Below are 18,886 nucleotides of genomic sequence, written 5' to 3'. Positions count from 1 at the left end.
TAAGCTGGAAGCCTCCATTATAATTCAGCTCGCTCATTTGACACCTATGGCTGTTGGAAAAAGATACAGAAACTGATTTAGAAGAAAGCATACTATTTGATTTCCCCATTTTCTTGGTACAGCTGTGTGAATGTACAAAATCTGGGAGTAAGAACTCAAAAGGGTTCTAGACAGATATGATTTTAAGTCATTCTTAGCTCTTCCTAAAAGGGCAGTCAAGTTAAATGCTTAATGTTTGTATACACAATTTTCAAGTTTGAAAAAGAAAAAAAGAAAAAACTCCTAGTGATAGCTGCATGAAACCTACCCAGAGATCCTGTATTTGTCACTTTTTACATTTTAAAGTGTTGTAAATGGCAATCTGCTTTTGTGGACAAAGGAGCAATGGTCGGAACTCGAATTGAACACTCAATGTTATTACCTCCAGGAAAAACCATAGAAATGGCATGTTGATCATTTAGTTTTGTTGTAGAACTTGGATGCTCATCACAGAGTTACAGTATCTGCTGATGCAGCAGCGAGGACAAGCATTTCATTGTCATCGATTGAACACTTGCCTGAGATATCCACTGCAGAGTCACCTACAAGGATATAATGGCTGTTAAAAACCTTTTTATATACATGCTACTAGAGGAGAGAAATCAAAGTAGGGTCTTGAAACAGTTTAAGGGAGCCTTGGGGTAACGGTAAAGTTGTCAGTAATGCTTGCATTAGGTTAGGCTGTTTACACCCTTCCTGACCTTGCTAACATGGGATGATTTGTGCATCGAGATGTCCTATAGACAACCATTCAGAAAACCAGCACATACAGAACATTATAATGAAAGATAACACAATCAGCAAGATACCAAAGTTTTCTGTTTCCAGCAAGTACATCAAGGTCTGAGTGCAAGACCAATCATCCACAAGAACTTCAAGCTGTCACATAGAAATCTAATAATGCTGCAAGTAGTATATGGTATATGTTTATGTCTTAAGTTCATTTAAGGCATTAAGACGTACGTTAACACATGTACAACAACACACCGAAGGTAATCCCACAAGTGGGATCTCAAAGGGTGGAGCGTACATTGAAAGGACCTTTAGGAGGTAGAGAGCTTGTTTTTGACAATCCATCGATTCAAGGAATACATTGACACATGTGAGCATTATTATTCATCACCAGCAAAATTAGAGGTACTTCTGTTTTATTAATTATACAGAAGCTCAGAATTCATTCAAGTGCTTATCATATCATAATATATTATTATAAGCGAGAAGCTTCAAAATGAAAAGTTGAATTGCCATTTTATTGCTACACTAAATATAAATTTAATTAAATAATAATATTTTAATTATATAAAGATAACATTAAAAGCCCAGCAACTATAATTTTAAAATATAAAATTTATTAATAATCTTATGCATTGAACCGGATAAGTACTAGATGGTTCATCTGCCAGTAATTATTATAGTTTAAATTTCCTCAATATTAATTAGAATACAACCTTTTCACATTTGAACATTTATTAGTTTGATTGAAGCTTCTAGCTATTATATTTGTTCATCTATCAATACTTACTATAGCATATTATCTTAATATGTAGTAATTAATTAGAATACAATGTTTACTCAACAAAATATTTTCTTGTGTAATTTGTTCATTCTTTTTCTTAGTTTTTTTGTACTTGCAATGTGTAAATCTCATAACAATGGCTATACATAGTTGTTGTTTGGAAAAGTCTTTTCGTCTCCAACAATAAAATTTTTGATTTTCTTTAGTTACCTAATTTAATTGATAATGAATGATCTTATCTATTTCATGAAATTATGCTCAATGATCTATATATATATATATATATATATATATATATNTTTCTTAGTTTTTTTGTACTTGCAATATATAAATCTCATAACAATGGCTATAAACAGTTGTTGTTTGGAAGTTGGAAAGAACATTGTATCATAGTTTAAGTCTTTTCGTCTCCAATAATAAAACTTTTGATTTTCTTTAGTTACCTAACTTAATTGATAATGAATGATCTTATCTGTTTCATTAAATTATGCTCAATGATCAATATATATATAAATGAATTCATAAATCAAGAATATGTACAACCCTCTCCATTAGGGGAAGCAGCTTTGTCATTTTTTGTGAATGTGTTCGTTAAATATATATTGTTCTTGTTTATATAATATTTTATGAGTTTTAAGTTTAATAAATTATCAATGTTTCTTATATTCATATTTTTGAGTTAAAATCAATTGAATGTATTGATATAGAAGTGGTAGAGATACCATTAGCTTTGACTCTTTGTTTAGCTTGAAGTTGTTTGAAACTTTAATTTTTTTGAAAATTCGCTGAAGTTGGTAAAAGAAAAGTGGATAAATGAAAAAGAATAGATATTCATATATATTATTTTGGTGATATATGTTTATTAATGTTTTCTTAATTATATAATTGTAAGCGGATGAATGAAACTACTCTAACTGTTGAAATCGGTAATCAAAACAACGAATGAAATACACATCAAAAACATTACTTCTGAAAAAGTATCATGTAAATATATCAATACATTAAATGTTGCTGAAAATATATATAATTCATTATACATTTTACCTATCTAGATAAATTTAATTGTTGAATTTTTTAGTTTCAAATAATATTTAATCATCTAATATTGTTCAACAAAAAATCATTTGAATATAAACTGACTATTCATCTATTTTAGCTTGTACTTTTTCACTTTATTCTATTATTTATTGCAATATATTTTAATATGATTTAGTTTGTATGAACTACTTGTATTGGACATACGTGCGAAGCACGTGTCCAGAAACTAGTATACATTATACATGTCACAGAATGCATAAGAATTACTCCCTGCGTTTAAAAAAGAATGACCTAGTTTGATTTGGAACGGAGTTTAAGAAAAGAAAAAAGACTTTTTAATCTTGTGGTTCTAAATTAAAATTATGTCAAATGTACCAAAATGCCTTTTAATCTTGTGGTCTTAAATATGCTACGTGGAAAGTTAAAGTTAAAGTGTTGCCAAAAAAGGAAAAGGGTCATTCTTTTTGAATCAAACTAAAAAGAAAATAGGGAAATTCTTTTTGAAACGGAGGGAGTAATTAGCAGATGATAGAGCATTCAACATGAGCTCCCTTCAAAAGAAAATGACAGAACTATTAGTCTGAGAGTATATGGAAGTCACCATACCTGAAGAATGTCTTAATCCCTTCACAGCCTCAAAATTCTTGTAGGTATAGCCAACAAAACTTAAATCTTCGGGAATCAGACGCTTCTGCCAAAATATTACAACAGAAAATAGCTACTTAAGCATGGCGTTATTGCTCCGATAGGACTCTTTACTCATTGTAGCAAACGAAAACTCACCTTTCGATTGGGTCCTGAACTATTTTTTGCTGGTGCTTGATTTGCCTGCAGTGAGTTCCAATCGTACATTAGTTGAGAAAGAATTTTCAACTAAGTGCTGTTGGTAACAACAGTTAAACATGTATGTCAAAATGATCATCCAAAACAAAGCTTAAGTATTAAATGAAAAATACAAAATGCTAGTTTTATCAGTTATTATCCAGAAAATGGTCCCTCAATTCTACTTTCCATTCTCATTTTGCTTTTTCACTTCTTATGGGCTTTAGTTTTTCTTCTCCAACACTTCAATGCAAACACACTTTAACGGAATTACTGTCCTGCGTAGATGCAAATCTCATAGCATGTTTGTAATCAAGTAGAAGATAAAGAAACTAAAAACAAGTCATCACAGTCGTTGTTCATTGGTACCATAGGCTCATCTTTAGTAAAACGGCAGCCTGGTGCACAAAATATCCCGTCTAGGGAAGAGCCGCACCCTGAGGGGTGTGATGTAGGCTCATCTTTAGTGTCATCAGAATATTAGGTACCAAAATGAACAGAGGTCATAAGATGAGCAAGGTTAACTCTTGATCACACATACCACTAAGGTAGCTTGTGTAGTAGCGAAACATAGTGTCACGATTAAATTATGAAGATGAAAAATCACTTCTCATAAACATCCTTTAAAATTTGGAAAGAAGACAGAAATGGGATAAGATATAAATTGTAATTTACCTCATCAAACTTCATGAAATTTTGAGTGTCAAGAGCATCATTGACTTCTGGCTTATATGCTGCCTCCATGTTATAAAGTTTATCCCACTTTATGTCTTTGAACCAGGGGTGAGCCTGATTATATTGATGAATAAAGCATAAGAATCTACAATTTATCCAAAAATAAGACTATCCTTGTAACACAAACCTTTATTTGCTCTGCTCCTCGACAACCAAGACGATTTTCAGCATCACAAAGCAACTTACAGATCAGGTCTTTGGCTTCAGGAGTTAATCTTGCTTCCTCTGGAAATTTTATGTGATTTCTCCAATGAACTATCTATAGAACCAGAACAAGTGTCAAAACATAGCATTTGAATCATGCCACATAAGTATCGTGACTGGACTGTCATAAGACGGAACAGTAGCACAAGCATAGATAAGTTGATTGTTAACTAAACAAAAAGGATAAATAATATCAATGTTGAACAGGAGAAAGTAGATTTGCTTCCTAAAGTTTTAAATTTCGTAGTGCCTCTCTATCTCTACGAGGTAGAGGTAATGTATGTGTACACTCTACCCTCCCCAAACCCCACCTATATGTTGATGTTGCTGTTGTTGTTAATGCTGCTTAAAGAATTTTCACACACTTGTGTAGACCACTATACCTTTCTACATGTTGTTATTGGGTCTTCGGAGTAGAAAGGGGGATAACCAACGAGCATCTCATACATGATGGCGCCAAGTGACCACCTGAATGAAGCAAAGAAAAGAGGATAATGGATTAAGTCTATTAACTATACTTTCTCTATTCAAGGTGATCATACCTAAAAGAAAGAACCATAAGTGAAAGTCATGTTTAATCTTTGGAAAGTAAGGCAATCAAAACTTTAAAACATCAGTCAATTAAAATCCACGTTCATCACGAATAAGAAAGCTAACCAATCACATTCCACTCCATAGCCTTTCTTCAGTAAAACCTCAGGAGCAATATAGTCAGGAGTGCCCACTGTTGAAAATGCCTGCCATAGCAACAGGTTATATTAAAGGTTCCAATAACTAATCAACAAAATATCATTTCTTGGAATAGTAAATGATATTTCTAGTTCGTTTCCATTACTCATCTGAAGCTAGGTACATACTGGTTGGCAGTCACATTTTGATAAAGTTCCGATGTGTCATTCAAAAAGCATAAGAGGTATCTGAAAACAAAGTTGTTGACTTGCTCACTAAGCCTTTGCAGGATAAATGAGTGAAGTAGACTTGTAACAAACTTGGCATGCATGACATTGACATTATAAACCAGCTTTGGGCAGGGGGAGCTATTGGGTGAAAAGGTAGTCTAGTCTTTACAGGACCAACATCTGTTACTTCAGAATATAAAGAGTAATACACAACACTAGTTATTCCACCCTACAATTTATCTCCCATTCTTAACAAAGTTCATCTAAGTACTTCAGTTTTTTCAGATGTCTATACTGTGTAAAGATTTTCGTTTTAACAAAACTTCATACTTTTGAAAAGCAACGCCTCAGTGCTAAATTCAACATAATCATGTACTGGCTTTGCTAAAATTTCTGCGGTAAAGTATCAGCTAGAGCTACGTATCAACAAAGCAATATTATTTATGCATTTTTTTAGATCCATATGAATAAGCTTATCCCAGGTCCCAACACTATGGAGATAAGTATGTTACTCTCCCGAAACAAATTGTTCTGGTACTAGATATTACTCCCTCCATTTCAATTTGTTTTTATTGCTTTCCTTTTTAGTCCGTTTCAAAAAAGAATGCATTTTTCCTTTTCTTTTTGGCAACTCTGTAGTTTCAACTTTATATGTGACATGTTTAAGACTAAGACTAAATGATATTTTGGTTCAAGTAATATATATTTAATTTAATGTTACAAGATTCAAAAGTCTTGTTTGCTTTCTTAAGTTTCATGTCAAATCAAAACCAGACAAACAAATTGAAACGAAGGGACTACTTCTCTTCCAATTTTTAGTTTTTCTTTTCCATATCTATGATCCTTGAAAAATCAACCAAAATAAGGATTCTGGATTAAGTTTATAACTAATGAGATAAGCTGTGTTTCTGTTAATATTTAATAATGTTCTACTTACTAATTTTCTCCTGTTTATTTGCCAATGCTGCATTTGTTCAAGGGAGCTATTCCACTTGTTAGCAGATCCTTTTTCCTCACCATCAATCACTTCATTTTCATTTATAGGAGATAAATTCGAACAGTCAAGGGGCTTGCATAGACCAAAATCAGACAGCCTCATGTGACCATTTTTGTCCAAAAGAAGATTGTCAGGTTTTATATCCCTGCACAAAACGTTACGTAAAAGACATAAATCATTGAGATCATTTCAAATCAGTCATAGAAGTCTCCAGGGTATACCATTACTCTTTACCAAATACTGATCAATACCTACCTGTGAATGTAGTTATGCTTATGAATAGACTCTATGGCCAAAACACTTTGAGCAATGTAAAATCTTGCGACTGTCTCAGTTAATGTCTCCTCCCTGATCAGCAACGTCATCATATCACCACCAGGCAGATATTCCATTACCAGATACAAGTAGTCAGCATCTTGGAAAGAATAGAAAAGTTTTACAATAAAGTGGCTCGCTACTTCAGCAAGCAAATTCCTTTCGGCCCTAACATGTTCAACCTGTAATGTAAAGTGATGGTACGAAAGACAATCAGATCACTTCTTAAACAGTAGAGCAAAGTAGTAGGAATAAAACTTATTTTAGCAAAGAAGATGGATAACAATTGGCCCCTTAAGCATGTTAGGAAGGATTTGGTCTCACCTGCCCTCTACTTAGCATTTCAGCCTTCTTCAATTTTTTCATTGCATATATATTTTTAGATACTTTATCCCGGCACAATCTGACCTGCAAAATAGATATACATAAAAATCAGCAACTTATTATCAGGAGTAAGTGCTGGTAAACAGGAAACACATTCCTTGTGACCATGAGGTCATCGGTTTAAGCTGAGGAAACAACCTCTTGCAGAAATAATAAATGAGGTTATGTACAATAGATGCAATAGCCTATATGGCACATTCCTCCCCAGACCCGTGCATAGCTACAGTTTAATGCATCAGGCTGCCCTTAATGTCCAATAAAAGGAACAAAGAAATTTATCTGCCTGAACACTAAAGAGGCCTTTGAAAGCAATTAAGATTTTCAAACTTAGAGCACTCCAATGACAGAAATTATTATGACACGGAGCTCATAAGAATAGTGAGAGATATAAAAGCAAAAGCATCATGAGTGACTCCAATTATTAGATGTCTAAATAAATTTAAAAATCTTATGTAGAATATGATTATGGATTTTTCATGAGAATGGACGAAATTCATTAGACATGCTCCTTCTGGTTAAGATTTTGATCAATGAAGCGGATGACACAGAACAAAAAACATAGGGTCGTGAGGGTGGGGTGGGGGGGACATAATACCAGAAGAATGAAATATTTTTCAATCTAAAGAGAGAATCTCAAACCTCTCCAAAAGCTCCTCTCCCAATGATTGTCAAAAGCTCAAAATCATCGACAGAAATCTTGTGACGCTTTAGTCGGATATACTCTGTCTCTTTTCTCTCCAATTCCTTTAGAAGGTTCATTTGTTCCTCTTTTGGTACACCAGAGCCTTCCAATTTCCTTTCTAGCAGTGAACGCCTACAGTTTATATACGATAATACATGAGGAAATACAGAAAAGAATTGTCAAAATTCCATCTAATATCACTCTCCTTAAGTGTGATTGGCTCAACTTATATGTATGTGAGCCTACAAAGTGCATTTAACATAACTCGTCTGCAACAGTATTTTTTATTTCCAGATTGAGAGTAGTACAATTTGGACGACAAGAGGTGCTCCATTACAATAACAACCAAGTAAACAAGATAAGACACTAGCTACATGCATCTCCCCGAGACCTTTGTTGATCAAAGGCAACCCCTAAGCATATGTTAGCCACTTAGCCTAGTCCTTATAAAAAAAATCATGACTTTATCCAACACTGGAGGAGATCGAAACTCTTAGCTCTAAAAGATTGATGCCTCTTCAATGATAGAGACCATAAAAGATCCTTTCATTTCAGAAGTGGTGAAGTACAAAATCTTAACAACTAGGCCTCAATACCAAGCTAGTACGAGTTAATATTGAATCCTCACTATCCAATTCCTCCATTAGAACCCGTTTCATTCTAATAGTCATTAGTTCGGAGTTCTCTAAAGGTTCTATTGACCTGCAAATATCTAACAGATAAAAAAAAAACTGCTAGCTACACTGGACCTAATATAAGCACAATCTCATAAGCGAGCCTTAATCCAAACTACCTGTTGTCTCCTACATGGACTTGTTTCTTCCACGATGTTCTATGTTTTACTAAACCGACAAGAATTTTGAGAGATTGTAGGTCCTTTCAAGACAAAGTAGGTCCATGTGATTTTAGATATATCTTGTCCGTGTTCACTACCTTTAATCAATCATCAAGGAAAGTTAGTTTTATTTCTTGATAGAAAAAAGGAAATTTCAGGGGAGAAGCTTTCTAAAGACAAAAAGAGAGAGTGACTCTCTTTCTTGTCAGCTTAGAAGTAGATTTTGTCTTGAAAATAAAGAAGAATTACGAGTTACATTGTCTTACAAACCAATCGCATAAGTTTGCATATCCAAATGAATGTGTGTGTATATAAACATTGAAAATCCAAATACATTGATACCAACTACACATTCCACATAAAAACTTGTCAAAATAAAATGTTTCATTCCGAAAATCATAGACGCGAAATATTTTTTATATTGGCTATCAACCTACTACCTTGGTACTAGCTACTCACATGTTGCATTCCAAATAAATGTTTGTATATGTACATTCACAAAACACGAAATCCAGAACAAATGTCTACAGCGAAATTCCTCTAGCTGGACATCTATCATATTGGGATATGGAGCTACACCTTGCACACATTTCCAATTCAAAGTCTACAATTACCTAAAACTCACATGTTGCATCCCAAATAAACGTTGCATATATGCGTATACATAAAACACGAAATCCGAATTGAACACCTAAATGAAAATTCAAAATCCTATCAGTTTTACCTAGCTGTCAACCTTTCTGTGCCACATTGAGATGATCAAGCTACAGACTGTAAACATTTCCAATTCAAAAACTATAGTTACCAAACAATCACTTGTTGCATCCCAGGTAAATCCGATATAAACGCTTAAACGAAATATTCAAAATCCAATCATATATACCAAGCTGTCAACCTCTCCTTACCACATTGAGATGATCAATCAAGCTACATATCACATACATTTCCAATTCAAAATCTAAAGTTACCTAAATATCACTTGTTACATCCCAAATAAATCCGAAATAAACGCCTAAACGAAATATTCAAAATCCAATCATTTTTACCAAAATGTCAACCTCTACACCACATTGAGATGATCGAGCTACATTTTGCACACATTTCCAGTTCAAATCTAAAATTTGCATTAACATAATGATGAAAATTCATTATCCGATCATTTTTACCACATTGAAACGATCGAGCTACACTTTGCACACATTTCCAATTCAAATCCAAAATTCACCAGAAAAAACCAAAATCGCATTCACCTAATCCCAAAAATTTCAAAAAAAATCATATAATTAGAAGAGAAAAAAAAAATACCTTTGTTTACGATCCTGGATTAGTTTCATATGCGATTTATAATGATCTTCGATCAATTTCTTCGCAGCAGCGACTCGTTCTAGAGTCAAACTAGAACCTAATTGCTCCTCCAATTCTTCCTCTTCCTCCTCCGTTAACGCTACCATTATATGTTGTTGTTGCTCTTCCTCCTCTCTGTTCTTCGCCATAATTTAAAAAAAAATCTTCGATCAATCGTCTTCCTTTTTATCAGGGCGACGATTGAGCGAATCGGCGAAGACTATGAAGAAGAAGAAGAATGAGAAATTCGATTATTATTTTTCTTTTCAATACGAAAATCCGTTAAAAAGGAGAAATGAAGATAGAATTGGACGGAGGGAACTTTCAGAACAAAAAAAATAAAACAGAAAATGGGAGTGTTAATAAAACAGGAAGGCTGTTAGTTTTTTTTTAAAGGACTATAATTTTTGTTTATTGATGACGTGGCACTGTATTTTCGGCTGGGTCCCACATTTGTTGATGTGGGTCCCTTATGTCAATTGATGACGTGGCAATGTTTGTTAATGTGGGTCCCGTTTTATGGAGATGCCACGTCAGACTAATGGAAACATTTTTGGCGGTAATCTTGAGGGGTTTCAAAGCTTTGTTTTTAAAAGGGCGGAACACTTGCGCCACGTTCTAAGGCAGTGGACCACGGCTGTCATTTCCTTCTCATGAGCAGAGTATCGTCGCTCCTCATCATTCAATTTTCTGCTCTCGAAGGCTATTGGGTGGCCCTCTTGCATTAGGACGCCCCCGATAGCAAAGTCCGATGTATCAGTGTGGACTTCAAATGCCTTAGAGAAGTCCGGCAAAGCTAACACAGGCTCTTTCATCACAGCAGCCTTAAGCTTCTCGAAGGCAGCTTGACAAGCCTCCGACCAATTCCAATCACGATCCTTCTTCAGCAAAGATTAGTATTCGTTTTGAAATTTTTAAATGTCGAATATACGGATGTTAAATGAGTGGATTGGGTTGAAATTGAAAATATTATAACGGGTTGAATAGAAATTCAGTTGGATCTTGACCCTGTTCAAATTGTTTTGGGCTCAAATGGGCTAAAAAGCGGGTTGGGTCTTCACCCATCCAATTTGATCTGATTAATCTCAATAATTTAACATATTGATATTTAATTTTTATAATCACAATTTGAATTTCCGCATTTTTTATTTAAAAAAGTAACAAATGGGTAAATAAATTCTAAAATATGTTAAATAATAATAATTAATATCTTCAACATAGAAACATATCTTGATAAAAAGAAATTAAAACGGATTGAAATTGGGTATTGAATTTGGCTCAATTGAGAATTCTCTTCAAATGGGTAGAGATTGAATACAATCCAAATTATCTTGAGCCAACCCTTAAAATTCTGGACGGGTTGAGCGGGTTACATATGCTTGGGTTCATTTTTGGCATCCGTAGTGGGATATAATAAGAGTTTTAACGGGAAATGGATGTAAGATGAAAAAAGAAACTGGAAACGATTTGGTTATTCTTTTGCTTTGACAAAAAATATTTTTCCCTCATTGGTGGTGGAAAGAAAGAGTTTAAATAAAGAAACACTTCTATTAATTAATTAAATAAAATTAAATGGCTAAAACGTTTTAATTATTTAGTCAATTAACCGACACGTTTCGACCCGATCACAAAGTTTGTTTTAATAATTTATTTAATAAATTAAATGGCCAAACCGTTTCAATTATTTAGTTAATTAACCGACACGTTTTGATTCAACTCCGCTCGCGACCTGTTTATTTAAAAAATTACTTTCTCGTTTTATTTGAATTTCACGCCATTGGATATGACTGTTATGCATGGTTGCAACTTTCAAGAATGACCATGATCGTTTGAAAAAAGTGGCAAACTTTCATGAATGGTCATGTGGATTATGAAAGGTTGCAACATTTCGAAATCGATTCCTCTTGCATATAAATACTAGTTATTCTTCAGATTTTTTACTTATGAAAATTTCTAATTTCTTCTTATTCTTCTGCATAAATTTTCTTCATGTACTTTATTGTCGTTGAGTGGCTCGCTGACATCAGCGTTTTGTGTATCAATACATGTGATTGAGATCATTCTACCCAAGGAGGACATATTCCAAATTAAACCTGGAATACTAGAGGAGAATAATTTCCTTAAGGGGACACTGTGCATTCAGTGGGTTTGATCATTTTCTGTTATGTTTTTCCAGATTCTGGTATATTTTACATATTTTAGTTTTCTGTGAATTAATTTACGTTTTTCTGTTTTTCACTGATTCATTAAATTTTGGTAAATTCGTATTTTTGTAAAGTTTTTTTTATACTAGTGGTATTGTTTTAGACACAGATTGGGCAACACTAAAAGTGTCAAATGAGCGGCTTAGGATGACATTTTGGAGATATTAGACTTGAGTTAAAATAGATATTGGGTTAGGTAAAAACCCAATCTAATATTTATCACCAAAGTAATATTTATGATAATTTTATTCATCAAGATTGTGAGTATAATTTTGTTCCTCTCTTGATTCTACTCTCCTAAGATTTATCCATTATTCGGGACTTTTAATGACATATTTCTCAATTAGGATGATTTAGATTTGATATTTATATAAATATTTCGTCAATTTGCTTGAATACTTTGATCTTTAAAATTATCAACGAGTTTATGGGTTATTTGAGATTAATACTTAGGATTCATTTGATAATTTCTATCAAATTATGTGTCGAAATTATTAATAATAACCTCCAAATTCTTGAACAAATGAATAATAAAAGTTAAAATTCATATATGAAATTAAGATTAAGAGTAAGTCATAATATTGTATATTTACTGATTGAGAACACGGTGAGAGTGAATATCAGTTAAACATTTCTATAAAAATGGTCAGATCAATAAATTTTATAACTTTGACTTCTATTGATTTCCATACTTTTTTTTCGTAATAATAGATTTGACCCCAACTAGTGTTTCCAATCTGTGTTATGAAAATCAAAAATTACTGATTGTAATAAATCATTCAGAAACACGAAATAACTGAGATATAGAGTACATTAAAATCATTTTGCCCATAATTTGAAATCAACTATGCATAAGGTTTGGTTTTGTTTCTTTTCTATTTTTAGGATACAAAGGTCGAATTAGTCTTGAACTATGTGAAATAAAATAGATTTATTATGCGTTAGTAGGTAATGTCAAATGTGCCCTTGTTGCTATCAAAATCTACTTGTAATTAAATCTGTCCATACATTCAAATGACGAAAGCTTCGCACATTGTGATATCACGTATCTCACAATTAAGAATTATTTTTAAAACGGAGAATAAATTTGAAATCACATCATTATTTTCGCCGTTAATCACTCTTTCTTCCTCTTTGACCCCTATATAATTGAACTAATATTTTATGTTCATATATATTCAAGTTGTTTAGAATGTTTCTATTGATGGTAAAGATGGTGGTGGAGCAATAAAGAGAGAAAAGTGAAAGGAGAAGGGAAGAGATGATAATATATAGTAAATGTGATATTGACATTGATAATAATAGCAAGGAGAGTGAAAGGTGGAACTAATTTTTTTTTTATAAAAGAACTCAAAATTAGAAAAAGAAGAGCTAAATTTGTCTTTGAACTAAGTGAATGTTCAAATTTGCCTCTAGCTAGATTATAAGAAAGGTTCAAATATTTTCTTTTGTTTTTTTTTTAAAAAAAAGAGATAAGTACCAAAAATACATTTATATTTGGCGTAAATTATTAAGTTTATCTCCGAACGATTGACAGCCTTTAAATTTCTCATTTACTTGACCAACTCAATATAAATATACCCTGATCATGCAACATGAGTGAAATACACTCCTAATTCTCGTCAAGTTTAGGAGCGTTTCAACATTTCTCCTGACTTTTTATCAAGCGTCACATGCTCCTACTAGGGGCAGCTCAACGGATTTGGACGCCTAAAGCGAAATTTCAATTAGAAGTCTAAATTTTTTTGAATGAATTGTTAACATTATTCTATAAGTAAATATCAAGGAACACCCCACCCCCCCCCACCCCCCATATTCCACAAGTAGGTGGAGACCTGGAGGGTCAGAAACCTTTCACCGCACCACACGATTCTTTCGCGAAGCGCTCTTCCCATTCTTGCCCCCGCAAGCAAAGAGGTTTCAAGATAGTAGGGGACCAAAAGTTCTGAGCAAATCTTCTAGAGAGCGTATTCTTAGTTTCGACTCTTTTTCTATTTTTAAACGAAAAATTAAAAAAGAAAAAGAAGCCAATTTTTTTCTATGGACCCCTTTCACCAGATTACTTTACTGGCCGTAATTCATTCAAAAAGAGTAAAGGAACTTAAGTTTGACAAAATTACTTATAAACCTTTTTGGTTTAGAAACACCGAGAAAGGTCAGTCTAGACAGACAATTCACTTTAATTAACACATTTTACTATTAATTTATATTATGACAGAGTATTATTGTAACTTAACATAGAGTATAAAGGGGGTTTAAAATATAATAATGCGAGTTTTAGCAAAAAGAATGTAAGAAGACAAACAACGCTTTCTTGACTTCTTCAATTTGATTGAGGTTAAGGAGAATAAATAATTTTTTAATATATAAATTAATACATTTATCATAAATAATTATTTCTTCTATGAAAAATTAACACATAATTTATTTTTAATAAAAAAAATTGAGGCCCCTAAGGCATGTGCCTTATATTTATAAGCATTGAGCAGACACTGCCTCTATAAAAACTTGAGATCATTTATTATGTCATGTGGCAAATCAAGGTGTATCGGAGGATATCTAAGTTTAGTTAGTCAAGTAGAATGGGTATTTTTAAAACTGACAATAATTTAGAAATAAAACTTATAATTCAAATCAAATTTATGAACGTTTTCAATGCTTTTTTCTTTAAAAAATTAATCTTTAACTATGAACACATGACATCACTGAATGCTAAACTTATATCATATAAAAATAAAATCACAACTTAGCTTGTTTTATTTATGGCAAAGACTTATCTGACTCAAACAATTAATCTGAAGATAAATCTATTCCATTTCACATGATCCAATGGTAAATTTAAGTTTTTTTACCTTTTCACTGGAAGGAATATTTTTGGTTTATGTGCTTGGGAGTTAAGACCATCTATAGAGTATTAGGACGACGTTTGAACTGACTTAAAAGTTGGTCAAATTTATTTATAAATCAATTTTTAATTTTAGAAAGTGTATGACAAATATAGAAAGTAACTTAAAACAAGTTAGAAAATATTTGGCGAAATAACTTAAAATAAGTCAAAACTAAAAATTACTTCCTCCGTTTCAAAAAGATTGACATAGTTTGACTTGGAATGTAGTTTAAGAAAAGAAAGAAGATTTTTTAATCTTGTAGTTCTAATTTAAAGTTATGTCAAATGTACCAAAATACCGTTTAATCTTGCGGTCTTAAACATATTACGTGAAAAGTTAAAGTTAAAATATTGCCAAAAAAAAGAGGGTCATTATTTTTGAAACAGACTAAAAAGGAAATAGAATCATTTTTTTTATACGAAGAGAATAGATCTCTTCCTACTTTTTATTTCTCAACTTAAAAATTATTATAATTTAATTTTTAATTTTTAATTTAAAAATTACTTTTTTTTGAATCTATCCAAAAGAGATTTAACAAACAAGGTAGTCAATGGCAATTGGAATCCTTAAAAAATTTTCTTTTGACTGTCAAAAAAAAAACAGTTGGTATATTTTTTGGATTATTATCAATTCTAGTCAACTTCAACCAAAAAATACATCTGTCAGTCTAATCAAAGGTCAACAAATTGTTGAGGATAAAGACAATACTATTTGTTATATCATCATGATGTAAGCATTACATGTGAAAAAAATTAGAAATACCAATTGTTTCACATAAACATTACAACAAAAATAATTTTTAGCGGTATTAAATATTAATAATAATAAAGAGTATTAAAATATTTACCAGCATTAGTTAAGTGTTATTAAAATCAATGTCGTTAAAGGCTTAGAGACACATAAAAAGAGTGTCGATTGCCGCTAAAAAACATATTTAGCGACAATAATGAATTAATTACCGCTAATGATTATTTTTGTTGTAGTGAAAAGAAATTGACCATTATTCTTAAAATTAAAAAAATAAATTATATTAATCAATGTAATTTGTTAGTTAAATTATTAAACCTATATTATGTTTAATTTATTGTAAGTCAAAGTGCCTCAACCCGTCTATTATGTATCTACTGGATAACTAATATTGATGCGTCACATAAAAAGTTGTTGGATAACAAGCGTTGATATGTTAAATTAAGATGCATATTTATGTATTATGCCTAAATTAAACTTGTATATCTTATTATATATTAAGTCGAGGCCAAGTTTAGGTATACATGAAAAATCAGACATGTTGACCAAATCATTAGTTGATCATATTTTTGTACATGGGAGTTGATTGAGATCTTTTAGTTAGGATTGTAAGTTGAATCTCTTTAATTTCTTAGTATGTATTTATTTATTCATTTATTTATTTATCGCCACTTATAAGTAATAAAATCTTATAATTGTATAAAGTCAGAGATAGTATTTTTTCACAAGCCATGCAAGTCAACATATTGTTGATTGCAGGTCTCATTTTCTAAAAATCCAAATAAAAGCAAACTTAAACTAGAAGCAAGTCAACCTCATTTGCTCCCCTAGTTCTTTATGGACCCTTTTAGGCTATTAATGAGGTCAATGAAAATGCTAAAGTAATAACTAACAAGATCAATTTAAAAAGTTAGTAGATTTCAATAAATAGTTACATAAATGCTAAAACATTGTGCAAATGATAGTGTCACAATTCTACTAGGTAGTTTCATTTAAGACATGTGTCAGATTCTTCAAAAAAGTCTCTTTGATGACATTCGATAAAATTGGAACGATACAGAGAAGATTATCATGGACCTCTCGTGCAAAGATGACAAGCACAAATTGAGAAATGGTCCAGATCCTTTAGAAATAATACATTTTCGAAAGATTCAATATAGATGTGGGTACATTTTAAGAAAGTTCGAGCTGTATAGTGGAGTGATATGAAGAGAGTGATATACGCTTCCCTGTCTTTGAGAAAGTAGAAAGGTTGTTTAAGATAGTAAATCGTCTAAAAAGACAAGTATTGAAAGAGAACACAACAATGAAGAAATCAAAAGGAGAAAAAGAACAATGGCAACAAAGAGAAACTTCCAATTTTTTTGGCTAAATTTCTTTGATAAAGAATTGAGTCCAATTCATAATGTCCTAAACAATATGCAATACTTGAAATGGAAAAGCAAATCTTCTATGAAGATCAATAATAACTTATTCTATAACATGACTTAAATAAACCATGTAAAAGAATTACCCCTAATATTCAACCTCTAAAACATGTAAACTAAATCTTGAATTTCCATATTTCATCATAGAAAACTAGTCCCTGAGTGATTATGATGTAATAGTTTGTGAGCAATCTGATCTCTTACTTTCATCGCGTTCATTGATCTCACAACAACTTCCGGGATCATTTCATCATCAACCAAATCGAACCTTAATTCTTGACGTAATTCTTCACCTCTCATCTCACAGATATTGTGAAGTGTACAACAAGCCCCAAGAACAACAGGCAAATCTTGAAGTTTCACTTCTGTTCTTTTCTTTAAACAACTCCATCTTGCTTTCAATCTCATAAACGCTTCTTTAGCAACTCTTTGAACATCATTCACTTTCTCATTAAAAGCATGTTGTGTCCATGTAACATTCTGATGAGTAAATGGAACTAAAATCCAATCCGTTAATGGAAATCCTGAACTCCCAACAATGTAAGTACCATTCAAGTTTCCTCTGTTTGCTCTTTCATAAAGTATCGATTTTTCCAAGACTTGATCATCTGTCATCGAACCAGGCCATCCTATACAAACATCTGTGAAAATCCCCTTTGGATCAACAACCCCTTGTACTGTAACGGAGTAAGATGTCTTCTGATTCCTCTCAGTATGCCTTTTGTTGAAGTAACTCGCGACACTTTCCTTGGGAGCGATAATTGGTACATGTGTCGTGTACATTGATCCACCTACATTTTCTATCCCGGAAAGGATTTCAAACTCGTGTTTAATTTCCTCCATCTTAATGTCATCAGGCCATTGTATGAATTTTGCCATTAACACACCTCTTATAGCTGTGCATACCTCGAGCACGAGCTTATGACAAGTAGATATACCTAACCCAAATCGCCTAGACACTTCTCGGAGTGGCTCCCCTGTAGCCAATCTCCAAATGCATACAGCTACACGTTGACGAACAGGTATCGCCATACGCAACATTGTGTCCTTTTTTGTCACTACTGATTCTAATTCAGAACATATAAAATCAAACGTAGCTTTGCCCATATGAAATGCTTTCTTAAATTCCTCTTCAGGGAAATCAGGACGGTTACATTGTTCCCACCACGCATTTGATCTGTTTTTCACCCATAATCTCCTCTGCTGTAATGGCTGCTGAGAACAACCAGAACCAGAACCAGAGCCAGAACCAGAGATAAGCTCAACTAGATCATCTTCATTCTCATTGGCATTTTCACGAACACGTTTAGTGCCAGATACAACACCATGATCAAAATCAAATTTTTGGTTCTTGTAATCAAAAAGGGTGTGATTTTCAACTGATTTTGATTCTGGGTGCGTTTCGTTTTCGACACCCAGAAATTTATTTAGGATTTCCTCAACTGGGTTGTGATCAAAATCGTTAATTTTTATCTTTTTCGACATGGATTGATGATGATGATGATGATCAGAAGATGGAGAAAGAAAGTCGAGTTCTTGAAAAAAGTTTAGAGAATTGAAATCTTCTTGTGATGGAAATGAAGAAGAAAATGAAGTGATTTCCATTCAAATAATGAAACTTTTTTCTTTCTTCCTTCTTTTTAATCTTTTTCAGGTGTGAAAGTATTTGAAGATTTTGTCAAATATGAAACAAAGAAAAGTGTGTGAACACAGAAGAAGTAATGAATTGAAGAAAATTAAAAATGGAGTTTTTTAATATATAGAGAATTTTAATGCACGCGGTGAAAGGTGGGGGTGGGGTGGGGGTGGG

The 18,886-nt window shown here is 32.5% G+C and overlaps 2 protein-coding genes and 1 non-coding gene across 3 annotated transcripts; 1 reads left to right on the top strand and 2 right to left on the bottom strand.

Moving 5' to 3' along the window:
• Positions 1 to 73: 73 nt before the first annotated feature.
• Positions 74 to 10,146, bottom strand: LOC107007411 (serine/threonine-protein kinase 38-like). Its single transcript, XM_015206028.2, has 12 exons — positions 9,772 to 10,146; positions 7,589 to 7,763; positions 6,890 to 6,973; positions 6,506 to 6,747; positions 6,191 to 6,395; positions 5,012 to 5,091; positions 4,738 to 4,822; positions 4,278 to 4,409; positions 4,091 to 4,204; positions 3,377 to 3,421; positions 3,200 to 3,284; positions 74 to 581 (listed from the first exon to the last, which is right to left on the bottom strand). Exons 1-12 carry the CDS (start codon positions 9,957 to 9,959, stop codon positions 487 to 489), a joined length of 1,530 nt encoding a protein of 509 aa, XP_015061514.1. The 5' UTR covers positions 9,960 to 10,146; the 3' UTR covers positions 74 to 486.
• Positions 10,147 to 16,670: 6,524 nt separating this feature from the next.
• Positions 16,671 to 16,775, top strand: LOC114075438. The gene has a single exon (XR_003575887.1). It is a non-coding gene; the product is annotated as a U6 spliceosomal RNA (small nuclear RNA).
• A 218-nt stretch (positions 16,776 to 16,993) lies between these two features.
• Positions 16,994 to 18,803, bottom strand: LOC107005818 (protein ALP1-like). The gene has a single exon (XM_015204474.1). It carries the CDS (start codon positions 18,679 to 18,681, stop codon positions 17,218 to 17,220), a length of 1,464 nt encoding a protein of 487 aa, XP_015059960.1. The 5' UTR covers positions 18,682 to 18,803; the 3' UTR covers positions 16,994 to 17,217.
• Between the last annotated feature and the right edge of the window lie 83 nt (positions 18,804 to 18,886).

The sequence above is a fragment of the Solanum pennellii genome, chromosome 12, assembly GCF_001406875.1.
Source record: "Solanum pennellii chromosome 12, SPENNV200".
NCBI lineage: Eukaryota > Viridiplantae > Streptophyta > Magnoliopsida > Solanales > Solanaceae > Solanum > Solanum pennellii.
The sequence above is the reverse complement of the archived record's forward strand: the minus strand, read 5'-3'. Positions and strand labels throughout refer to the sequence as shown.